The 25,779-nt window shown below is 41.8% G+C and overlaps 3 protein-coding genes across 9 annotated transcripts in view; all 3 read left to right on the top strand.

Annotated features, from left to right (window-relative positions):
* The window catches only part of ripor1 (RHO family interacting cell polarization regulator 1), a 47,837-nt gene extending 38,179 nt beyond the window's left edge, over window positions 1–9,658 (top strand). For 2 of the 4 annotated variants that reach the window (XM_027272747.1, XM_027272746.1), the window contains exons 17-24: window positions 203–323; window positions 1,307–1,442; window positions 2,361–2,522; window positions 2,622–2,780; window positions 2,886–3,082; window positions 3,627–3,710; window positions 3,920–4,010; window positions 4,761–9,216. In XM_027272747.1, coding sequence (XP_027128548.1) covers window positions 203–323; window positions 1,307–1,442; window positions 2,361–2,522; window positions 2,622–2,780; window positions 2,886–3,082; window positions 3,627–3,710; window positions 3,920–4,010; window positions 4,761–4,858 — 1,048 coding nt within the window. In that variant the 3' untranslated portion in view covers window positions 4,859–9,216. Of the gene's footprint in view, window positions 1–202; window positions 324–1,306; window positions 1,443–2,360; window positions 2,523–2,621; window positions 2,781–2,885; window positions 3,083–3,626; window positions 3,711–3,919; window positions 4,011–4,630; window positions 4,660–4,760; window positions 9,217–9,261 lie in introns of those variants that run through there. The other 2 variants (XR_003461337.1, XM_027272748.1) reach the window with 2 other exon arrangements.
* A 490-nt stretch (window positions 9,659–10,148) lies between these two features.
* On the top strand, window positions 10,149–21,574 carry ctcf (CCCTC-binding factor (zinc finger protein)). 2 transcript variants are annotated; one of them, XM_027272749.1, is made up of 17 exons: window positions 10,149–10,348; window positions 13,068–13,209; window positions 13,704–13,884; window positions 13,974–14,119; window positions 14,227–14,334; window positions 14,455–14,634; window positions 15,129–15,344; window positions 15,468–15,630; window positions 15,894–16,064; window positions 16,177–16,310; window positions 16,536–16,656; window positions 17,376–17,525; window positions 17,640–17,800; window positions 17,982–18,164; window positions 18,277–18,409; window positions 18,492–18,737; window positions 18,833–21,574. In XM_027272749.1, exons 2-17 carry the CDS (start codon window positions 13,177–13,179, stop codon window positions 19,078–19,080), a joined length of 2,574 nt encoding a protein of 857 aa, XP_027128550.1. In that variant the 5' UTR covers window positions 10,149–10,348; window positions 13,068–13,176; the 3' UTR covers window positions 19,081–21,574. The 2 variants fall into 2 exon arrangements, with proteins under 2 accessions (XP_027128550.1, XP_010744830.1); XM_010746528.3 differs by lacking the exon at window positions 13,068–13,209 and having other exon boundaries at window positions 10,151–10,348.
* Window positions 21,575–22,419: 845 nt separating this feature from the next.
* Window positions 22,420–25,779, top strand: part of carmil2 (capping protein regulator and myosin 1 linker 2) — a 40,286-nt gene continuing 36,926 nt past the window's right edge. For 2 of the 3 annotated variants that reach the window (XM_027272744.1, XM_027272743.1), the window contains exons 1-3: window positions 22,420–22,866; window positions 24,869–24,972; window positions 25,333–25,383. In XM_027272744.1, the coding sequence (XP_027128545.1) occupies window positions 22,839–22,866; window positions 24,869–24,972; window positions 25,333–25,383 (183 nt within the window). In that variant the 5' untranslated portion in view covers window positions 22,420–22,838. The remainder of the gene's footprint in view (window positions 22,867–24,868; window positions 24,973–25,332; window positions 25,384–25,779) is intronic. The other variant, XM_027272745.1, reaches the window with a different exon arrangement.

The following is a 25,779-nucleotide window of genomic DNA, read 5'->3' as shown; positions in this document are numbered from 1 at the left end:
AAGAACACTTCAGAGGAGCCAGAGATTGAACCACAGATCATCTGATAAGTGGACGACATGCTCTATGTCTTGAACTACATATTGTTTGTAGTTGCCATGTTGAGAATGCAGATGAACTAACAAAGTGAACTAAACTGACTGAACCTGTCTGACCCTCCCATGACGTTGTGAAAGTCACTGCATTACTCTTCCATGTGTTTAGGTCTCTGCAGGACAGAGGCTGGGACTGCCCCTCCTCCCCCACCTTCCCCCTCACCACAGGCTGCACCCCTCTGGACTGCTCCCTGACAGAGCATTTGAAGAACTGCAGCACACAGTTGTTGGTAGGAGACTGCAACAAGTCATTTCCTTTACTCAGATAGAAGTGTGCTGCCATGGCGTACGTGCATATGTGACATTCTTACCTTGAATTCAGTCTGTGTGGGTTAGTAGAGATCTGTGCTGTGCTCATCATAAGAACCAATGAGGTGAATATTCAGTTTATTTATCATATACAGTATATCATATTCAGTGTGTGCAATAATAACTGAGAAAGCAGAGGGCTGAGAGAGCTGTGGGTAGTACCTACATGTACCAGGATGCACTGCACTGCTGGGAGCTGATCAGAGTTAGACATTGGCCAGTGAAATGAACTCCTGCAGTTTGAACTAAAAGTCTCTCTTGCACTCACAGCTCTAAGCAGAAGTCTGTGGTTCTTCTCTGACACCAGCTGCATCACTGTGTGTGTCACTGTATGACTGAGCTGCTTATGAAAGAAGAACAGATTTTACAGCTGTTTCTCTGTCAATGAAGCATGCACTGACCACATTTACTATCTGCACTAACTGGACAGCCACATGAAACATGATGTTCTATTTGATGAAACAGATTTATGGAGCTGTAGTAATTGAATTAGTACTTAATATAATACTCGATATAACTAAATAATGATACAGTTTAATCAACTATTATTACCATTAATAGTTTATTAGCAGTTTGTTTATAATGTGGTGAAATCAGTAAATCAACAAATTTCTGTTCTATTGTTTGTCATAATTATAATTATATACTGTATGTATTTTCACTACTGCAGTGATTGTAGTATCTGAAGTACAACAGGAGACAGTAGCACTTGTATCATTTAGAAGTGTGGTGATAGTTTCCTGACTCCGACTTTCTCTGAAAACCAATATAAAGCTGCTCGGCTCTTCCATTCATCCGTGTTATTGGACCCTGAGGACCAAATGTGAAATGATTTTCTGATGCTCTGAAGATGGCTGTACAGCAGTGTTACGTTTTGTGTAAAGTATTTATGTTATGTCTGTAGCGTCTGGGTACATTCGGTCCGCTGCGCTGTGGAGAGATGTACGCCTTGGACCGACTGCTGAGAGAGGTTCAAGTCCTTGAAAACATCCGACGCGTCACTAAAGACAACCCAAGACGCCTGAGACAGCCTGCTGAGGGTGAGTCTGTAAACCAACAGCCACAGAGGTGTCACACTGAAACATTAATACTTCTTTTCACTGAGCCCTTGATCAGGTAACAGTTGTCCAGAAAGTCTTGGCCTGTGTTCTACACAGATCAAACAGATCACTGGGTGCAACATGTTGCCTGATGAAAAAGGCTCAGTGAATAACTACCTAAAGTACATTTACATGTTGTTTGCTATTTAAAAATCCAGCCTGTTAGATTTAGGGGGATATTGTCGGAAATGGAATGTAATATTCATAAATACTTTTGATTCATGTATAATTACCTGAAAAGAAGAGTTGTTGTTTTCACTACTTTAGAATATGTTTCCATCTAAATGTGTCACAAACTATGATGTGGACGAACCATCAGACTTTTTCTTTAAGAACTTCCAACTGCACCATGCACTGTGTTACAGTACAGGTCAGCAGTTTAGGTCAGAAAGTTGTGAGATCAGACTGAAATCTTGCTCAAACTGCCGCTCTCAGTCTGGTCTGTGGCATATTGCAGTGTGTAGAAATACAGTAGTGTCTGACTGTACAGTGAAGAAGTGAAAATCTTCAGAATATAGCATACACTTTAACGGTAATGATTTTTTTGATACATTATTCTGTCTACCCAAAGTGTTAAAAACTCTGTTTTTCACCTCACACTTGGAAAAGGCAATCTGCAACTTTGCAACTAGATGCCACTAAAGCCTCCACATAGGTCCTTCAATAAGATGATGGTAGTATTATCTTTAAGCCTTCAGCTGCATCCTGAGTGCTGATAACTTGTTAAGTTGACTTTGAGTTGAGTTTTTTGTCTCACACCAAGCTAGGAAGGAACTTCCACTCTGAAAACGACTTTGAAAAAAGAAAAAGGGATAAAGAATAACTTATCCTTCCCTTCTTTCTCTCTTTCTGTCACAGTAATACCACAGCTGGGTCTGTGCCTGGGTGCCGTGTCACTATGGCAACAATGCATGGGGCAGGGCAGTGTCTACAGGGTCTCTGCTGAGAGCTTCCTGGCTACGCTGTCTACAGTCTACTCTAGAATGCTGCCTGAAAGGTCCAGCAACATGGCCGACAAAGGTATAACAACATCCGTGCATGTTGTACACGTTCAGTTCATGTCAGTGTGTGTGTGCCTCGTTAACACGTGTGTGTGGGTGGGTGTGTGTGTGTGTGTAGTGTTCTTGTGTCTAGTTGAACGAATTCTGGATCAGAGGTTACCACGGCGAGGCAGCAGCAGAGACAGTGTGATGGTGACACTCTTCCAGCTGTGGACTTACCTAGAGGCTAATGGCATCAGTGACATGGAAACACACATCACTGAGCTTGCAGAAGAAGGTATAACACACAGTCATACACACACACACATACACACGGAAAGCTAAACGAATGCGGAAAACTACTTATCAGTGACAATAATCAGTGATTTTGTCCCCCCAACAGTGTGGTTGGTGCATAGCCTGGAATCATGTGACCAGGATGTGATTGTCCATGCTCTGCGGCGTCCTGCAGAGAGCAGCCTGAGGAGAGAAGGACTTCATGCTGTGGCCAAATTACTGAAAGACCCACGAGGCAAAATATCAGCCTCTGCCAGCTCTGTGCTCAGAAGCCTGACTGCCCAGCCCAGACAGAGGGAGCAGGTGAGGATTGTGTGTGTGTGTGTCTTAGTATATCCTATAGATTTCCAAAAACACAACACATGCTGTTGATGATGCCTCTTTCATACCCAACCACCTGTTCCCAATGAATCTGTTTACCTGTGCAATCTTCCAAACACATGTTTATTATTGATCATTCCACCACCTTTCAGTCTGTTGTTGATCCTGCCGTGACCTTTGGAACGTGTTTCATGTATATGTACATATGTACAAAGTTTATCAGTCCGAACGTTTGTACTGAAGTGAATATAGGTTGAAAAGGATTTGAGGATCATTGAGTTTAATTTTTATGTTCTACACAGCGCCCAACTTATTTTTGAATTTGAGGTTTTACAGTGTAGTGGTAATGTTTCTGCCTTGTCTGTACTGACATTACTTGCATACAACAAAACTGATATTCTGTAATAAGATAAATACATAAATAAATATGGCATGACAAACGTGGAGCAGGCCTTCATTATGTAATTGGTTGCATAGTAACATGGTTATGTCAAAGACAGTGAAGAGTGTGAATTCTTGTGTTCAGGCTTTGGTCAGCTGTTTGGAGCTGCTGGAAGATGAGAACATGGACACCAGAGTGTGTGGATGCAAAGCCTTAGCCTGTCTTAAGGTATAACTCTTCTCCAAAGCTGTTCCATTCATTTAAACAGCAAAGTTTGTCATATTTTAGTCATCTGGTTTGTTTTAGTTTGAGTCTAGTTTTACTAAAACCGGTTTCATTTAAACAGGATTCATTTATTACGTGTAATGCATCATTTATATGATAAATGCACCATATTGCATGTACTGACCACTGTGTTCTATCTATTTTCATTCCAGGCCAAAGAGAGTATCGAACAGTTAGTGTATATTTGTCGGACAGACAAGGAGGAAGTCCGTGATGCTGCCAAGCAGGCTCTGCTAGTGCTCGGTAATATTGACCATCATATTAGTTAGAATAACAGCTAGACTATAAATGTCCTGGATCTGAACCGTAAGAGGCAGATTAGATAAGATTATCTTACTGCATGCGACCAAATCAATCCAGAAACAACCTGATTCTAGATGATTATTTCTGACAGTTGGGCTAGATCAGAGAATTACACTGGACTAATTTTAAACCTGATCAGTCATTTGGTTATGATGCTGCACAGACTCTCTTATTATAATAATCATTTGTATAGCACCTTTCAGAAGGGGCTCATCTGATTTTATACAAAACAGAAATGTGCACTTATATCACAGGTCCAAAGACATTGTAGCCTGAGCTAAACCAACAAAGCAGTTCTAAACCAAGCTGTCACCAAGTGTGATGAAGGGAGATTGTAAGTAATGCTGTCTGAAGTTAACGTGTTGAACAAGCCGAAGTCTAAATAAAGAATGAGATATATAGACGGAATGACCTGTGTCATTCATAACTCATATGACAATATGACCCATGTTGAGAAATAATTTGCCTTAAATGACACTGTATTCTTGTATTCTTTTGTCTTCTTTTTTTTGTTGATCCATTCTTTTTGTTTTTTCCATTCATTTATATACTTGTAACAGAAGACAATAATTAAGGTGGATAATATATATATATATATATATATATTTGTATCCACTTTTTCACTTCACAACACAAATGTCTTCATTCACTGTTTCCATCTTTTTGTTGTTCTTCCATTGTGTGGAGCAGGCGAGGAGGGGAAGATGGCCCACAGACATGTGGAGACATCTCAAGACAGCATACCAAGACTCTTCGCTCCAGGGAGCATGGCCAGCACTGCTTTCTAACACTACACACACACACACACACACACACACACACACACACACACACACACAATGGGTGAGAACAAAAGTCAGAAACACAGTTGCTGTGACGCGTCATGAGAATATACAGTGCACATTAGTGTCACTCAAACATACAAAGGCAAATATCATCTGTGATGTAGACACTATCAGAGAGGTCACCATTATGCTCACATCCAGACAGCAACTGTAATCAACACTGGGCAAAGTCACTAAGCTACAAGCACACCATGTCGATCAACCTATGCCAACTACTATGTGAGCAGGCTTGGATGGACAGATGTGTGAAGAGATGTGTAAAAGGATGAAATGAACATTGATGGAAGAAGATGTGGTGGAGTTAAGAGGGCAGGAGGGAACATGTCATATTTTAGTCCTGTCTTTAGTAAGTAAGTTAGCAAAAGTCTAAGAAGCTATCATTTTTCATAGACTACTGCCCAAGAATATACAAAATGTTTTCTTCTTTTCACTCTGTGAATTTGACTGCTTACATGGTGAACCAGTACGCATACATAGAGTTCTATTATTATGGTTGCACTTGCATATTGGCTAGACTAATGGCTAGAGGTCTACACTCTCTGTGTGCTCCTCTAGGTCTGTCATGTGATCCGCCTGGAAATGGCTGTTGTCATACAGTTCTGCCTTTACTCTTGCCACTGGCCAGATGTCTGGTTACCTGTCTGCAGTCTTGAGTTGAGGCCAAATCAAGCCAAATCAAAACTAAGAGCAAAAAAAAAGGTTCTTTATATTTTGGTCTCACTGTTTGTAAAATGTTGCATTACTTGCTGATAGTGGTTTGTGGTTACTACTTTAAAAAGTAAGTGAATAATGTTAGAAACAGAATATTATATTCTTGCACAATGTTACGTCTAAAATGACGATGCTTGGTTGTTACGTGGCAAAGACTCAGTACAGACAACAAGCTTTACCTGCATTTGTCAGTGACAGTGCAGAACAGTTATGGTGATGTTAAAAAGTGTCTACAGAGATCTGACCACTAACTGACAGCAGAACTACGGTCTTCTATGAGGCAAGAACAATCAAAAGTATGAGTATGAGAGCAGACTGAAGTACTGCATCCTGACACTGTGCGACGCTTTTCAGAACGGATGAGATGAATCTGTAGAGGAGGTCACTATGTCCACACTTGAGAAATTATGATGAACTCACTTAAACATTCTCTAAATATAGATATTCAGAAATTGTTAGACTTATTCATATGTATTGCTTTTTCATTGCAGAAACAATAATTGAGCAGATAATTGAGACTGTGAACTCATTAAGAATCCACAGGATAGAAACGGCAGTACTGCTTCAGAGGATAGGTTTGGAATTGCTCTTATTAGACTTGAGAGTTATTGGTTGCTGTGATCATTGTTCCTTTTCATTATGACCCTGACTGCAGTCAAACTGTACAGGCTGGAAGAGAACCTGGGCCCAGCCTTGGTACATAGCAGGTGAGCTACCAGGTACCCCAACCCCCCATGTGTGCATCCCTGATCTTGCTCCAAGAACTCTTTGTGTGTTTCTGAAAGTGTGCAGTTCCTCTTTGTGTGATTCACTGTAACAGGACTACAGACAGTCTGTCCTAAAAGGCATTCACAGTGTGTAAACACAAAAATGACAGAAAAGGTAGAGCTTGTCAGAACAGATCTTGTCTGCTTTCACTTAATGAGGTGATTGTTAGATTGTCAGTTTAGTCAGAATTTGAAGAGATAGACAAGAAAGCTCAGTGTGCCCTCCCTATGGTATCCGAACAAAGAGTTTTCACTTTTTGTTCCTGCACTGAAAAAGAAACATAAAAGATTGCAAAACAAATATGGACTATATCTTGAATATCTTTATTTTTTAGAGCAAACCAGTATTTCTTCCCACTGAGCTGAACTTCATGCATGTTGCATCACAGAGAGTTTGGACTGTGTTAGTGTGTTTGGGGAGATCCACACCTTGGAAAAAAAATTTGATTGCATTTGTTGATATGATGGGATCTGTCAGTGGAGCTGGAGTCCTCTGGCCAGTTGTATTATGAAGTCACTTGTAACGGGTGATATGATGGTTTCACTGTGCTGTTCAGAATGACATATTGTGGCTGATGCAGGGATGGAACCCTGGATACTGTAGATTGAGCAGCTCAGATAGCTGCAGTAAACAGCAGCAGCATGTTTCAGCTGGCAGACTTCACAAAGAGCTTAAAGAAACAGTTGTTTCCTTTCTGTCCCGTAGTGCTGCTACTGCTGGTTTATTAACTGTGAAATGTCTTCCAATTCAAAATCTGAAAATGTCTCATGCCTTTATGTTTAATGTTGTCAATAGAAAGTTGAACAGGTTGAAAAAATGAAAAGTATGACTCTAAATGTAGTTTGAGAGTATAGAAGAGTGCAGTTCTGCACAGAGACAATTCAGTGCCATGTTTTTCTTTTCTTTTTTTCTACAAATATGACATATCCATTACAGAAATACATATAATATGACTATATGCCACTGGAATAACCTGTGATTGTAAATTGTTTTTAGCTTGGTCTTAATTTGTAAATGTACACTTTGTTTTATGAGATGCATTTTTACTGTTTATGGTTGTTTATGGGTTTGATGGACACTTCACTGTACCACTGACATTCTGCTATATATCTGCTGTAAATGGGATGAAGTCATTCCTATCACAAACTGCTGTGGAGAACTTTGTCACTGAGTATAGATAGATCCAGGTCTAGGTCTTTCAGATAAATTCAGATCAGTAACAGGGGAAGCTCACACCTCAACAATTCATAAATATGTTTTTCTCTTTTATAATAATAATAACAATAACAACAACAACAATAATAATAATAATAATAATAATAATAATAATGTTATTGTTAATATTATTATTATTATTATTATTATTATTATTATTATTATTATTTTCTTCCTTTAAAACAATTCTAATAGAACTGGATTAAATTTCATGTCAGTTGACCCGTACATGGAATCATAACATACATATACACTAGTCTAGAAGTCTCTTTCCAAGGCAAGCATATTCCATTTAGAGCGTATTTTGAAAATATCTATCTAAGATTTATGTTTTCTATTTATGACTCACTTTTTCATACAAAATCTGTACGGATTCAGTTCCAAAATTCACAGAGCTGATGTTTACTGTGATGGATTACCAAACGCAAGTAAGTTTTAGCTCTTTGTAGCTTGATGTTGATGCCGTACACATTCTAACATGTAAAACATTACAAACTTGCCTGGAAAATTGGCTTTTTAGTAAATAAGTTAAAAAAAAAAAAAAACTGTAACACTGGTAGTGGCATAATTTCTAAAGAATTGACTAGAATAATACAGTATTGAAGTATTCTTATCTTCAAGTTCTCCACAGTGAGTTTGACCACCGTCAGTGGAAATGCCAAAATGTCCAGCCCCTGTGACTACAGTTCTTCCTGTGTATTGTAATCTTGCTTCATTAGCTGACTCTCATTTTGCTGCTCTGCTTTTTTCTCCGTTACTATAAGTCATCTCAGCCTGATGACTGTTGTTTCACTTTTTGTGTAACAACAATGTTCATTAACATCGCACAAAATGCAGCAACTTTATTCTGACGGCTGACAGCTTTAACTGTTATCATTTCTTGCTACTTGTGAACCTCCCTTCTTTTCCTTGCACCTCACTTCCTCCCATCTGACATGTAAGCAATTGAATGTAATAGATATTCACTTATATTTGAAAAGACCCTCACCCCAGCTTCACAATAATCCGAATTTGGGCTTAAAATACATTGAGATTAAAGAATTAACAACACGAGTCCCAATCCTCTTCTTTGCATTCTAGATGCATATTTATTGAAGGCGGTAATTAATTACTAATGTACTATTATGTTGAGGTGATGGGTGGTCAAATATATAGCTAGTTGTTTCTTGTGTTCAATGTGTATGTTTAATATTTTAAAACGGCATATTGAAAGAGCTAGGCTACAGTGACACTGGAATGGGACTGATGCCACATGGGGGGACTCACTGTATATAGAATGGCTACCACTCAAAGCATTTACCATTATTAGTTTTTATAAGACAGCATCTGCAGCTATACCTCTGCATCCATAAAGCATCTCAGTGTTTAAGTGCCTCAAGGATTCATAGTAAGAGATGCAATAAGACATGGATGAGATACTTAATTTATGAATGAAGAGAGTGTGAAGCAGTGGAAAACCACTGCAGCGCAGTATATGTATTTTTCCACAATCTTGATCAGTTGTGCAGCATTGGAAACAAAATGTTTTCTTTTTTTTCATTTCTAAAATATATTTCCAGGCATTCTGGTGTCAAATATATCAACAATTAAAATATGTTTAAAGATGATCTCAGGTTGTGTAGTTTGTTAATCATACAGTGAGCTGCTCACCTCACACACACACACACACACACACACACAAATAACACAAATATGGCTGGGGCTATCCTGCAGCTGGGGGAATTTTTCAGATTAAGTCAGGCGGCAGTTTCAGGTTGTGAGGGGTTACTGACATTCACGTCATGATCATTTTCTTCCGGGCCTTGGGTGCCTTTGAGTGTCCTGTGTGGCACTTCAGCATAAGGTATGCTGCATTCAGGGCATGTATGAAAGTTTAGATGCCTTACTGAATGCTGAGTATAGGTCTACCACTTAACTCAGATATGCAGGTAAATTATGAATGAAGCCATATCATTCATGTACTAGTAATTCATGGACATATGCAATTGAACATTCAAACCAATTTAAAGCTTTCAAAATGCAGTAAATAAAGATTTCTGTGTACTTGCATTTCACCTGGTCATTTTTTGCACTGTCAATATGAGCACACATGCACTATGAATAATAGATGTGACTTTGCTATACAGCAGATCAAATTCAATGATATCAACCACAAATGTACTAATGTCATGCCATTAGTACAGATGTGCACACAGCACTTGAAATGGATTCGTTTTATTTTAAATGAAGTGAATTTCTCACATAGTTGTTACATATATAGTTGTTACATATATAGTTGTTATGCTTACTCTGAACACAGACACTGACATGCTGAGGTTGTTTCCTCAGATGACAGCGGCTCTGTTCCTAACATTGTGATAAATGAAATGGATTCGTTTTATTTTAAATGAAGTGAATTTCTCACATAGTTGTTATGCTTACTCTGAACACAGACACTGACATGCTGACAGCGGCTCTGTTCCTAACATTGTGATGAATGGGCTTCGATGTATTCCAACGGGGCGCCCCTCCTGGCCAATCAGGGTGTGTGCAGCAGCTTCGACACCACCCCCCAGCGGCCGCACAGGCGCACTGAGCTCCCAACTGCCATTTTGTGGCAGAGGCTACTCTGCTAACGCGGGAGAGGGATTAAAACAAACTGCGAGGAAGCCTGCTTTCCTCACCAGCCTGCCAAACTTTGTAGTGTACACTCCCTGCTTTCGACTCAGTTAAACGGGACGAGAAACACACTGAAAAGAGGTAAAGTATCACTACTTTTCTGACAAGGGGGGAGTTTGCAGGATCTTTAATCGGCCTCTAGGTGTCACGATGGGGCTCTGGGTCCGGGTTCGTCGGAGAGTGTTTGTCTCCCTCTATCGTTATCGAAAAAGCCGTCAAAATACGTTTAAATAACCTAAGTTCTCCTAAATGTATACACAAGCCGCCGTGTTTTACGTGTATCTGTGAAAACGTCGTCAAGGAGAAGTTAGGAGGACTTGGGTGATTTGGTGGCAGAGTTTAGGCCAGGCGTCCATTTTCTCCTCACTTCTTTGTTTCCTTCTTTGCAGCCTTGACGACACGGAAACTGGCGGGTTTAACTCGGCGCTAACGTTAGCTGCTCTGCATCGACAGATTGTAACAAACAAACATTCCCACACACAATGACGACATTCATATAACATGGCCGCGGCGTTGCCCTCCTGCTGCCCCGCAGAGTTTATCGTGTTACAGAACCAGAAACACATTTTTATTTGAAGAAATCCATGTAGCGACTGACGGTAGCCAGCAGCTAGCTGGATTAGCTCCGAGCTAAGGCCCTTCCCCACCCAGCTGCTCTCTGTAGCCTCAGAGTGTCCGAAAGTAACCACAGCAAACGCATGTTTTAGTATTCCGTTAAATTAACTCGGTAGCTGTCACATCAGCTATTGTCTAAATTAAAGTCAGCTCAGCTTTCCACGAAGCGACGTACACGCGAAGAGCGTTAAGGCCGCGGCGGGAAAGAGAGTGACGACGCTTTCACGGCGAAACGCTGCACTCACACCAAACACGAACTGTTCCCCAGAACCACATGTTCTGTTTCCAACACTGCCTGCTCTTCCTCCTCTCTGTCACAGCGCTGCTCGGACTGCGTTGTTGTTGTTGTTGTTGCGCCCGTCGCCCGCTTGTCTCTTATTCTAAGCCCACCTAGAGCATCGTAGCCGCAGATATATATCATAGCAGAGAGCTCCCTCTACGATTCGGCTCGGAGAGCTACAAAAATACCGCTATAGAAATGCTGCGCAAGGAGGCGACAGCTTCCCGGCTGGACGCTCACATCATTGCCATGTTGCATTGCACACATCTGTCGTAGTTTAAGTCAAAGGATCTATGCAGGCCTGACTTATACTACAGCCTCTCCAGCTTCCACCCAGTGAGCAGCATGAAGACATGCAGACAAACACATGTTAGGTGCTGTCATGGCACACACTGTGTGTTTGTCATGTTCAGTTAAAGCAGAATGCAGAGCTGGTTCTTTTTGCTGACCCTAACAAATCTAAAGTCCATCTATAAAATCCATCTTATCTGGTACTTTATTTGGTTGTTATTGTAAATTGTTGCCTTATCCAAAATATGAGTCATGTTGCTGGAACTGGTAAAGCACTCAAAGAGTTCAATCACGATGTGACCTCAATATTCAAATAGCTTTACCCCATGGCCTACACACAGTGCACAGACACAGACCCGTTCTTGGACCGGGGTCAATGTGTGGCAGTTCAGCATGGACTGAAAACAGCTAATAATCATTTGAGCTTGTGTAGTAATCATTTGAAACACGTCCATCACAAAGAACCTCTGCTTTTTTTATCTTACACAAAGCAGCTTTTCTGAACATCCGAGTATGGATCAAAATAGCATTATTCTTAAGACAGATACTCATAGTGATGTTGTGCCAAAGCTCCCAGAATAGAAGTCATGTTTAGTTTCCCATACTGTGTGTTACACTGAAGTGAAGTATGAATTGTGGCCCTGCATTCTAGGGCTGGTAACATTCCCCAGAAATTGAATTCGAATATTAGTCTTAAAAAATGGTCCGAATATCGAATATATTCGAATATTCTTAATTAATTAATTAATTAATTAATTATTTTCCCCCCGCGGAGAATAGGACTTGTAACAGTATTGTAACAGTACCCCGTTATATCCAACAGAGGGCGTTGCACTGCCAAATGTCAAGAAAAACAAACGCTGATTTATTTTCGGTCTTCAAACTAAATCCAAGCGTCATGTTCAACATGTTACATTTAGTGTAACTTCAGTGCAATTTATGCAAAACTGTACTGCTCATCGGGATCACTGGTGTGTAGCCTGCTCTTCATTGAGGTGGGGAGCGGGATGGGGTGCTTCCTTGTTGTGTCACGTGACTGCAGATAGCTAGCCTACAGGTCAGTAAGGGACGCACCATGGGACACAACGGAGGAGAATCAATGCGCGCGCTGCCCTGAGCAAATAGTAAATATTCGAATATTCATTTTTACGTTCGAATATACATATTTTTATCATATTCGAATAATATTCGAAATTCGAATATTAGTTTACCAGTCCTACTGCATTCACAGTTAGTCTGTCACAAAAGCAGCTCCGCAGTGATGTTCTGAGTGACATTATTAATACCAACAACAAACAAGAGAAGACAAGGAAAGTTTAGAAAGAATCCCTTTAACTGCCTGAATTTGGTTTAACCTACCTGAATGGATGAGTAGCTGTATGTTGAGTGACCCTGCTTCACTCCACTATAATACCATAGTATACTCCAGAGCTGGGGCGTTCTCAGCTGGTAAGCAGCAAGAACCCCTTCCAGGTTCACAGTCAGTCAGCAGCCTGTCTTGAACAGAGCAGTCAACACTGTCAGAAATGTGTATGCTGTTTAAGTCGCTCTGTTTTCATGTGAAAGAAAGACCTCCGAGTGTAGCTGTGTAACATGTCCCTCTTCCTCCTTCAGCTTGGCAGGGACAGTCAGACATTTGATTCAACAAAGCTCAGGGCTTTCAGCAGCAAAGCAAACTGGACATCACCTGTATCATAACTCTGCAGCACAGTCTACAGAAATCATGAAACCGGTCAATTTATCAATGCTGATCCAGGTAACCCTATTAGAGCTAAGTGCCAGCAATGTTACAGCAGTGCCTTGTTTGAAATGTTTCATCAAACACAGTCAGAAGTCAGTGCTATGTTGTTGTTGTTGTTGTGTTGGAATGGGACTGTATGTTCAAGGGGCGGCTTAGACAACCAACCATAATGTCAGCAGTTTGAGTGGCAGTTTAGAGTTTTAGATTATTTTATAGTAAATTGCATATCATAGCAGGATCTTCAGTGTGTGAACACAGGTGCACATCACAAGCTGAAACACACAGAAGGAAGTTGGAGTCTAGTGGATAAGGGCCTGGGTCAAAGGTCAGCATCATGTCTGGTGCTGAGAGTGCAGTACATTGGTTATACATATGTTAGTTAATTCTCCTGCTTTTGGATGCCTCAGATCAGTCAGCTGTCACAAAGCAGTTATGATTCCAGTGGATGGATGAAAAGGTTTTGTAAAACATTGCTACATAATGTTTGTTTCCACAACACTATATTTCAGTTCCTACCCAGCATGGACGGAGGGCCAACAGAGGGTGTTGGGGTGGTGGAGGTCCCAGCCAAAGACTTCCCCTCCATCCAGGCCGTTCACAGCCAGGACGCCATGGTGGCGGACCTCCTCCAGCAGGCTGCAGAGGCTGGGGGTGTGGTAGAGGGACAAGCTGGAGTCGTCCTGGAACAAGGTTCTTAATAACTGAATAACCGTCCCACAGTCGACATTCCATTTTTTGGGGAGAACATGGTCAACTGTTTCATTCATATCCTGTTTCAGGTCATGGGGAAGGAATGGTAGCAGCCACCCAGGCCCAGCAGCAGCTGATGGAAGGTGGGGTGGGGGTTGGTGTGGAAGGTGGAGCAGGGGTTGAAATGATGGTCATGGACTCACTGGATCCCACCCTGTTGCAGATGAAGACTGAGGTAAGCTGACTGTTGAGAGTGTTGTGTTTGATGTGATGGATGAAGTCATCTAGAACGATCTGTTGCTTTTTCACATCAGCCCATTCAAATGAATGATTGATTTCCAGGTGATAGATGCAGCAGTGGGAGGCTCATCAGTTGTTGGAGGAGTAGCGGGTGCTGCTCACCAAGCAACTGTGACAACAGTGGATCAGACTCAAATCATCACACTACAGGTAGGTGTTATTCTCACAGCGTGGCATCCCTAAGCTGGTAAGCATTAGTGATGTGCATTCTCAAGTGGTTTGTATTCACTCTCTAGAATTGATCTAGACTCAGGCTCTCTATGTCCTCAGGTGGTAAACATGGAGGAGCAGGCAGCTCTGGGTCTTGGGGAACTCCAGCTGGTGCAGGTGCCTGTTTCTGCCTCCACTGTGGAGGCCCTGCAGCAAGGCACCTTTGTGGACACCACTGCAATGCCAAAAGACGGTGACCCAGTCATCTGCCACACCCTGCCACTGCCTGAGGGCTTCCAGGTACACCAGCATACACATCCACAGGCTTGAACTCACACACGACACGACACTACACTGCGTTTGAAATTGGCAGCTCCATCACTTGATATTTTGGGCCGCTGGCTGAAATGCACTACTCAGTTCTATCACAGAGCATGAGTCACAAGAAGTTATTTTTGGCATTCTTAGACAGAGTGACTAATTATTCTGCTATCTAATGCCACCAAACCTTGTGTTACCCACACCGGTTTAACATTAATGTGTAGTTGCCTTTGCTTTAGTAAGACATGTAGAGATTTGCATTCAAATGTTTCATTGAGGCCAAAATACTGATCTATGGTCAGCTGTGCTGCATTTACTAAATATGTATCTGGCACAATGATATAAAAGGTGAGATCCAAATATTCAAGATTCAGGTTCAAAGCCACGGATCAGCTTAAATAATTGATAACTCAGGACATATGTAATGATAATAACGATGATGATGATTAAAAATAAATGCATTTGATGTGTAGGTGGTCAAGGTTGGTGCTAATGGGGAGGTGGAGACCGTAGAACAGGAGGAGGAGGGAGGAGAAGCCCACCATGAAGAGGAGGAAGATGAGGAGGTGGGGAACCAGCTGCTGGAGGAAGGGGAGGATGAGCCCATTCAGCCTCCAAACGATGACCCAAACTGGGCTAAGGACCCAGACTATCAGCCCCCGTCTGGAGCTATCAAGAAGACTAAAAAGGTAAGATAGTTGCGTGTTATCGTTTTCTTTTTTTTTCTTCTATATGTTCTGTTGGCAGTAGTTGAAGTGAACCTGTACAACAGACTGACAGGTGGCGGGTCTAATGGCTTGCTGTTTATCCAGGGTAAAAAGAGTCGTCTGCGTTATGCTGAAGGAGATAAGGACATGGATGTTAGTGTCTATGACTTTGAAGAGGAACAGCAGGAAGGCCTTTTGTCTGAAGTCAATGCTGAGAAAGTGGTGGGCAACATGAAACCACCCAAACCCACCAAGATCAAGAAGAAAGGTGGGAACCTGCTGACTTTCTCTGAGCCTGTTAGTCTGACACATGATAAGACTTTTGTTGTGATGAAAACATTTTATTCTGTTCAAAGGAACAATTGGACACAAAGTGTAACTGAAGACACTTATTGAAACGTGTATGAAGAGTTTGAGTTCAGCTCTACATGTGATGTTTCACAGTCATTGTTTTTCCCTGACACTGTGATAGAAGCATTGTTATTGAATGTGTGTGTGTGTGTGTGTGTGTATGTCACTGTTGTGTGTTAGGAGTGAAGAAGACGTTTCAGTGTGAGCTGTGTAGCTACACGTGCCCTCGACGCTCCAACCTGGACAGACACATGAAGAGCCACACCGACGAGAGACCTCACAAATGTCACCTGTGTGGAAGAGCCTTCAGGACTGTCACCCTGCTAAGAAACCATCTCAATACACACACCGGTATACACACACACATTTATACAAATGTTAAGAGGAGACACGAGAATGATTGAGTTGTTTTCACTGTGCGAGGATAGCTTCCACTTCCACTTGATGTTTTTGATTTATTCAGGAACTCGTCCACACAAGTGCACAGACTGTGATATGGCTTTTGTGACTAGCGGCGAGCTGGTTCGTCATCGCCGCTACAAACACACACATGAGAAACCCTTCAAATGCTCCATGTGTGACTATGCCAGTGTTGAGGTAAGACAAGCTTCTGTATGTTTGATGTATCACATTTACTACACTAATCCACATGTTAGGACAGATAAGGCAAAGGAAAGAAGTAGTAAACAACTATTCTGTTCTAGGAGTCCAAAAACGATGCTGCACTGCACTGACTAATGCAAATAATGGCTTGACATGACATTCTCTTCTTTTCTTGTGTTTTGATATGTGACTATGTGTTTGTGTGTGGATGATGTATAGGTGAGCAAATTAAAGCGCCACATTCGATCCCACACTGGTGAGCGTCCATTCCAGTGCAGTCTTTGCAGCTACGCCAGCAGAGACACATACAAGCTGAAGAGACACATGAGAACACACTCAGGTAAAACTGACACCATGACTGCCTCTTTAAATCAAATCAAATCAGTTTTATTTGTATAGCCCAAAGTCACAAAGTACATTTGCCTCAGAGGGCTTTACAATCTGTACAGGGAGTGACACCCTCTGTCCTTAGACCCTCGGTTCCAGTGAGGAAAAACTTGCCCACAAAAAACCTTTAACAGGGAAAAAATGTGGAAGAAACCTCAGGAAGAGCCACAGAGGAGGGATCAGAGGAGGCAAAAGCAGTGAAGAGAATTCAGGCACAGAGATATATTGTGGAAAACGTTATTAGAGCCCGACCAATATAACATTTTTGAGACGGATACCATTTTTTTTGAAAAAGGAAACTCACAGGTTAGTGATCATTTTTGAACTGGAATGAAAAGATACCGGTGTTGTGGATTGTGCACTAATGTTTCCAACAATATGACTCCATGTGCCTGCAAACACCAAAGGCTGCTTTAATATTCAGCTAACTTTAAATGTTAAATTAAAATAAAAGATGTAAATGTCCAACAAGTCTAGAAATGAACAGTAAGAGAAACGCATCATAGACCTGATAGACCTGCAGCACCGCTGCTCAATAATAAGACCTGACTGATGAATCAGTTGTCCACTCAAGCTCAAGCTCTGAAGATCAGTTGTTACACACTCTTTGCATCCTTTAAAATAAACAACACAATATTAAACAGAGATGATCCTGTTCAATCCTCTTCTCAGGAGAGAAACCATATGAGTGCTACATCTGCCATGCCAGATTCACCCAGAGTGGAACCATGAAGATGCACATTCTGCAGAAACACACAGAGAATGTGGCCAAATTTCACTGCCCACACTGTGACACTGTCATCGCACGCAAGAGTGACCTGGGTAACACACACACACACACACACACACATCCTTAGCAGACAGACAAGATAGTTTACTGTGCCATGTTGTTTTAGTGCTCTAACGTCTTCCTCTGGTCATCATGTGGATCTGCAGGTGTTCATCTTCGTAAGCAGCACTCGTTTATTGAGACTGGAAAGAAGTGTCGTTACTGCGACGCTGTTTTCCACGAGCGCTACGCTCTGATCCAGCATCAGAAGTCCCACAAGAATGAGAAGAGGTTCAAATGTGACATGTGCGACTACTGCTGCCGCCAGGTGTGTGTACGCTACTGTGTTTGTGGAGTGATGAAGGAAATGATATTAAAAGACTCTGAGTTCTAGTTTACAGTGTTCACCTCTTCGTTTTAGTTTAGCCTTACCATGGCTAATGGTGTACTTATAATGGGTGTATAGACTTGCGTGTATAACTGGTTTTTAACCATGCTGCTGGGTCTAGGAGCGCCACATGGTGATGCATCGTCGAACCCACACCGGAGAGAAACCCTACGCCTGCAGCCAGTGTGAGAAGACCTTCAGACAGAAGCAGCTGCTTGACATGCACTTCAAACGCTACCATGACCCCAACTTTGTCCCCACCGCCTTTGTCTGCCCCAAGTGTAGCAAGACCTTCACCCGCAGGGTAAGGATGGCTCTTTTTCTATCTGTCACAGTCCTGAAGTGAGCTCCTAAGTGGTTCAGTGTGGGCTAACAACTTACAAAGGTCAACAGACTGTCTAACTGTGTCCATGTAGAACACTATGGCTCGCCATGCTGAGAACTGCAGTGGCGAGGTGGAGGATGCTGAGAACGGAGCTCCAACCCCAAAGAAAGGAAGGAGAGGAAGAAAGAGGAAGATGAGGAGCAGAAGAGACGAGGATGACAGCGGTGAGAATTTGAAGTCGTATGCAAGTGTGGGTGTGTGCCAGCTCAGAATAGCTTTGGATGTCTGTCTTTGTGTCTGTTTCAGAGGAGGATCATGCTGAACCAGACGAGGAGGAGGACGACGACGACGAGGGCGAGGAGGAGGCATCACTGCTACAGGAAGAAGATGAGGCAGAAAGCATGGAACTGGACCAGGCCCCTGCCGCCATCCCAGTACCAGCTCCTGACGAGCCACCAGTTAAAAGGAAAAGAGGACGACCCCCCAAGAATGCCCCCAAGCCCCCAACACCCAGCAAGTCAGTTCGGGTGGCCGCCAAGACAGCTGCTTCTGGTGAGATCACAAAGTGTCAAAGTGTTAAACACCATGGAGATGTGTTGGCTTAGCTCCTGAACGTAGCACTCAGGTGTGTCTTCTCTGTTCTGTAGCTGCTGCCATCATCCAGGTGGAGGATGAGAGCACTGGAGCCGTGGAGAACATTATAGTGAAGAAGGAGGAGGGTGACACCTCTGCAGCGACACCTCTGGAGCAGGGAGTGGCCCTCACTGTGGAGGGGGTGGGGCTAGATGGGGAAGGGGTGGAGACTGTTGAGCTGGCTGTGAATGAGGAAACAGAAGCTGCTGCTGCCAACGGAGATCTGACACCAGAGATGATCCTAAGCATGATGGACCGGTGAACACGTCACACACACGTAGCCGGACTCTGAGTGAAATTGGCAAATCCACATTAAGTACATTAACCACACCCTGGGCCATTTCGCCTCCATCCAAGCTGCTGCACAAAGAAGGGAAGCCGCATGTAAATACTTAGACCCAGTATACGTCTATATACATCAGCCTACACACACACACACACACCAGTGTCATCTCCTCATCATATACAGATATCGTCCAAGCTAATGAGACTCTGCTCTAAACCCTGTTTTCAGTCTTCTGGATGAATCATTGTGTCTTTTGCTACTTGTTTCTACCCAAAGCCACATCCTGTGTCAGCCTACCCACACACTGCAGTTCATCTTCAGCTCCTCTGTCGCTCTGCCAAAAGGAGACGTTGAGATCTACCTTCACTTTTCACTTTGATCTTCTGCTGTCCTGCTTGCTGTTCTTACAACTCTGCTGATTTAGCAAATTCCAAGCCTTTCTATGTGTGTATATATAGATATAAATGTAGTTTTTCCAATCAAACGTAGTATATGGTACTTGAGTGTGCCTCTGAGATACCACTTGCTTTGTCATATGACCCCCCCCAAAGTCCGATTTCTCTTGGCCTGTGTGAACTCATGGTCCATGTTGTGGTGGTGTGTGGTAACACTGGGCACCAGCAGATCAGGTCAGCTGAACTGAAGTCACTTATGTTTCCATCAACATATTTTTATATGCAGACAGATTTGACGCTAGCTTTAGGTGTTGGAGGTGGAAAGATTTTTCCTGAGTAAGTTATGATGCAGCAGACATTGAAGTCACATGACTGATTGGCTGTTCGTTCATCAAGATGGCCCCACACAGATCTGGTGAGAGCATGGATACACTTTTGACTTCCTCTTCTCTGCATTGTTTGGCACTGGCTCACTGAGCTTTTAATCCTGACTGCAGACTGCATGTCTCATGTCACAGAGCTGTTGTGGATGAAAATAAATTCATTGTTTTTTTTCTTTCGATAATGTTCTCAGTTAATGGAAACACAGCTTGTGCTAACTGTTCTTCAGCTATCTAGTTGATGTGTTTAGCGTCCATGCTGCCAGCACCCAGCCTCGTTCTCATGGAAACACGCCTTCAGTCAGCTCATAGAAAGTGATACTTGAGATCGCTGCTGATGTAGTTTCCCAGCACAGACATAGAAGAACATTTGAAGTGCTTCCTGTCTTCTCCTACCATGATGGAAGATGTTTGTCTCTTGTTCCACACTTTAAAGGAGGAAGTAGATAGTTAGCCATCACATAAACCGAATGATCCAGTCCACAGAATCCTGATTTCACATTGTACTGTAGTTTTTTTTTTTTTAACATTCCAAATTTTAATTCACTTGAAATTATGTCTCTGCATCCCAATCATTTCAAATCAATTCACTTTGTGCTCAGCTGTCCAAGACCAGATTGTGAATCAGTGTGTTGATCCCAAAGTAATCAACTATTACCAACTGTGGCAGGTGCTTTGAATTGAAATCCACATTTTAAAGCTTTTTTTTTTCTTCTTCAGATTATTGGGAATTCTTATTTCTGTTTTTAAACAGCTGATGTTGGAAATGTGAAGGTTTTCCAATGAACCTCCAAACTCCCAGTCCTTCCACTGCTCAGTGAACCACTATCCTCTTTCTGTCCGTGTTCTGTCGCTCACAGCTGTTTGTAGTTGTCACTGCATTTCAGTCCAGTGGTTTGGCAGAAGCTTTGGCCCAGATGTGTGTATTGAAGACTTAAAGCCGTGGAAAAACTTGTATCAAATGAAGTTCAGCTAGTTCATTGTGTTAATAACAATATGGCCACCTTCTTTGTTGACAGGTTTTCATTCTGTTTGGAAGATGACTGTTGTATTTTGTTTGCTGTTCTATGTAACTTAACATGGACTAACTTGCAGTTCCACTCAGCGTGAGCTTTCAGTCATCTGATACTGAGACATGTCCTCATGTTTGCCCCGGCCACTCGCTCCAAAGTAAGTCCTCATGGTATGTACACAAACACAGGACTGAAGCACTTGTGTGAGTCGAAGTTGGACCAGTTGATTAGAGTCTTGTAAAATTAGACGAGGACTGAAAGCTCTGAAGTGACAGTTTGTCCACAGGTTCTTTATTAGACCAACCTGTTATTGTTTGATGGAACAGATTTCACCTGTGACATAACATTGTCACATGACCACAGTCCAAAAAAGAAACCATGGAAACAGAAGAGTGCCAAGATGCGTCTGGAGAGAAGTGTCTGAAGAAACCAATGTTCATGTATTGATGTGACACTTAAGTGAGGAGACGAGCTCTCATTCTGTAACACAAAGAACACAATGTTCTGTCATTTGTCATGTTCTTGTTCTGCAGGTGGATGGATGACTTCTTTTCTTTTTGTTTGTTTGCACATTTGTTTTGGCAGAAGAATTGAAAGAACAGTTTTAAGAAATCTTTGTCATGTCATCTTTGAACTGAGCTACTGTACAGCTGGTGAGAAATAAAATCATCCTAACAGGTGATCACGTCTGCTGCATGCTTCTGCTCTGTCCAACACTCAACCTGTGTGCTGACAAGGATGGAAACAGTTAGGCATTGATGGACATTATTAGAGATCCCTTCAGATAATAGTAATAATAATCAGCTGTCAGATAAGTTTAATGTAGTTACATTTTAGATTTTAAAAAAAAGAAACATTCGTAGTAGATTGTAAAATATGTATTGTTACAGGTTAAACAACCCTAGAGTATATGGAGACTCTACCTTAACCAGAACTGACATTAAAATGCCTCCAACTCATCAAATGGTCCATAATAATAATTTATATTAATAATGCAGCACACTGTCAGTAATACTTCTCAGACTTCATTGGTTTATCTTACTTGTGCACTTCTGTGTGAATGACCTCCAATAAAGGTTTTGTATTCTCCTTCAGCTCCTGCATGACTGAGGCCCCTGTTTGAAATGTACAAGTCATGTTAGTGCCCCCTGGTGGTTAGAGGCCAGTGGAAAGGCCTCACTGCTACAGAGCACATGTCTGCACAGTAAACAGCAACAGCATTTTCTTTGGAGTTGTTCATCCAGTGAGATGACCTTTTGCATTTCTATTTGCCATATTTGACTATTAATGAAGTGAATATTTCTTCAAACATCTCAAACAGTTTGAAGCTCAACTGAAACTGCACATTTCCTGGCTGTGGTGTGTTTCTTGATGTGGGAGGTTAAATGAGGTTCCTGCGAGCTCAATTTTCTCTACGTTCACTATCATACTGACTCACAACATGGAACAGGATGTGTGTGTGTGTGTGTGTGTGTGTGTGTGTGTGTGTGTGTGTGTAATTTCGTAGCAACAATGTGTGCAGTAAGTAAGAAAAGTGACGTGAGTGTACACGTAAGCTTAAGTGGAAAAGAGAGAGTGTGGGTTCTATGCAGAAGTGCATCTATGAGAATGAGGCTGATGTTGGTGATGAGTGTGTATGGCCACACCTATACACCCTGCACTCTCTGATTTCTGCTGCCACGCACCGACACCTGCCTCCTCTGATCTCTCTACAGTATGATTACTGTCTCATTTCGATAGGATTTACATATTAAGCTCTAGTGTTTCTTACTATTCTTTCTTTCCTTTGTGTTGATAATGTGGTGTGAAACTCTCAGCCTGACCAGTTTTCTGTCAGGATAGTTCACTTCTGTTGGAGGTGGGACAATGTAAGCACAGTAAAGGACCAAAGCCTAACTTTATGTGGAGTTTTCTATCGATACCAGCATTTTATTGAAGTCTACAGTATGGAGCCCATCTCTCAGAACCTGCGAGGTAAGAGAAGCCAACATCATCATCAACAACATCAGTGCCAATAACCGACAGCTGTAAAGGGCCATACTACTGTTGCCGCATGTTTTACATTTATTTATTTCAGTTCTCTGTGTAGTCAGGTTCACCTAGTTAAAGTGATGCAGTCTAACCTCACAGGCCTGTAACAAATGCTACCTTCATGAAGCTTCTAATGTTCAGACTTTTAGAAAAGATTGATTCCACTTTCTCCTTTAGCCACTCAGTTCCTGTCCTGCAGGTGGAGAAGCTTTTAAAACAGACTGTGAGGAGTTCATGTGTCAATGCTGCTTTGTATGTGTGTTTCAGAGAGAGCACACTTCACAGTTAAGTCAGTTTGTAATTACAAAGGTCAAACGTACTCACATTGCACAAAAGTCAAATTATTCGTAAAGGTTAGCCACTCTGCCCTCGGCTAACAGCTGTGTTTCCACTCTAACAGTCAGTGACAGCAACTGACAAAAAGAAGGAAACATGACTCAACCTGTGGTTTAGTAACAATGTTATGAAGCGAGCACAGAGAGGGGAAAGAGTTAAGAGGCTGAAGAGTTAATGAAATAGTTTTTCTGTTATTTGACTGATATGTGTTGCTCAAAATAAAACACTTTATCAGGAACAGCAGAAGCAAAGTCTTTCAGAAACTTGACATTTAATATGCAAATCTTCGGAGGCGTCCCCTGCACAAACATGTCTGTGAAAACCTCAAAATGTAGCCAAGGGAGAGGTGGAAGTACCAGCGTGTCACCCAATACAGAACTGAATTGTGAATATTTCACAGATGTATTATTTCAAGTCACTGATTTAACACAACTGAATGAATTTCAATGTGGTACATATCAGAAATAAACTGACAGTGTTGATCTGCTCATTCTGTGCGGTTCAACAGCTCCATGCATTGCTTACACAGGTTGTAACGAGTCAGCGGTTTCAATGTGTTATCGAAACCACTTCTTTTGAAAAAAAAAAAGTAAAGTTTGTGCGTTTTATAACTGACAGCCTGACAGGGTGTGTTTCCTTTCACTTCTTTAGTTACTAACCAGTACATTTGGTTTAAGGGACGAGTGACAGCAGAATATGCTGTGTCACTTTTGAGGAGCATGGTTATAGAAAATAGAAAATTAGACAAAATTGGGCCAATCAATGAATCAAACAAACAAACAACACAAATTGACACTGAAGTTCCCAAACTCCATCCATGAATTTACTTTTGCCTCCATTAGTCTCCACCAATCAATGGCTAGCCCATCTAATGTTGTCCCAAAATGATTATTATAATATAGTTTGAGCGAGCCTTTAAAGAGAGCATGTGTCTGTACACCAAACCTTCTGTCCCAGCAACCTACAGCTGGTACACTTCTTACATACATGCCTCATACAAATCAAGCTTCATCATAAAAGCAGCAAGAGTTGACCCTAACTCACAAACCATTCACTGATTTCAAAGGTCCATTGTGAAAGATTAAGGGGTCTGTGTTTACAAAATATTAACTAATAACTATGTTACATTAACCTACAATAGCCTAGAAGCAACAAACTAAACATTGTCTCTAGATAGGTCCTTTCACATTTTTTGAGCAGTGCACAGCCACTGTAGTTTCTCATTCACACTAGGAAGGAGAGGGTGATGCGGCATGGTCAGAATCAACATCTACACTGTGATATGCCACTAAATCCTACACACTGGATCTGAAGTATCTGGAGTAGTCCAATATCTTACAGAAGCATCAAGCTTAGACAGCTGCTAACCCTTAAGAACAGGTTTCCACAAAGTCAGATTTAAAGAAAGTCCCATGTAGTTGGGTCACTGCATGTGTGATACCTCTTAATAATGCTGCCAAATGTGTGCTGGCAACTCAAGGAAACAATCAGGCTTCCACCATACAAAGCACTGAGAAAAAGAGTCAGTCATTATATATCAAGCCTGGTGCAGGAATGAAGACAAAACTGTACTGACTGTTTGTGTGTGTGTCCGTGGCTCTGTGAGCAGATCAGATCTCAGAGCTGCTGAAGCCACATAGAGTGTGTCTCGTGATGCCTGTTGTCCTCAATCACTCCGGTCAGTCATGTGGGAGATCGGCCAAAAGGTTTTTGGTGAGTGAAGGACAACATTTCTAAACTCTCTATCTAATACTCAACTGATTATGCTAACTGTACATTAAAAACAATATGATGTATTTGATTAGTAGAGGTGTATGTGAAGTCCTGTTTGATGTCATTGTAAATGGTAGACTATATCATTTACCTGTGCTAAAGTGGAAACCCTGAAGGTTCACTGTGTGTCACATAGTTTGTGTATTTAGTTACATTTCATCCAGATCTACAATATCTGCAGACTATCAAATGCAATATACAACAACCATACTGTTCCTGTCTGGGGCACTATAGGTCTGTCAGTCCATGGCTAATGTGTTGTCTCTCTCCTTCTATCATCTCCTATCGTCTCTGTCTTAGGTACTGAGTCTATGGAGGGGTTACCTGGTTATAAACAAACAACCTGTCAGGGTAAATCACAACTCAAACATCTGTCAGCACGTTTTATGATGATGTTTAACCTGTTAGACTGCTTATTCCAATACATGTAAGAGACTGCACACTGGGAACGAAGATGTTATGCTACATCCAGTTCTTTATATATCCTGCAATGTGAAATATGCATTTTTAAGTGACATTATTTAAATGACAAACTGAGAAGCTTATGGGGAAAATGCACTGCTAGATAGGCTGGGATGAGGTTCTGACGTATTTGAATCCTTCTGTCCTCACTGACACGGTGGACAACACCCCTGTGACTCTGGAGAGTTCAGACCTCATGCTGATCAGGTTTTGGTGGAACAAAAATACTTCCTGCAGTATATTCATACAAAACCAAAATGGACAGAGAGATTTTTACCCCCACAC

Source organism: Larimichthys crocea, chromosome XXI (genome assembly GCF_000972845.2).
Source record: "Larimichthys crocea isolate SSNF chromosome XXI, L_crocea_2.0, whole genome shotgun sequence".
Lineage (NCBI taxonomy): Eukaryota > Metazoa > Chordata > Actinopteri > Sciaenidae > Larimichthys > Larimichthys crocea.
The sequence above is the reverse complement of the archived record's forward strand: the minus strand, read 5'-3'. Positions and strand labels throughout refer to the sequence as shown.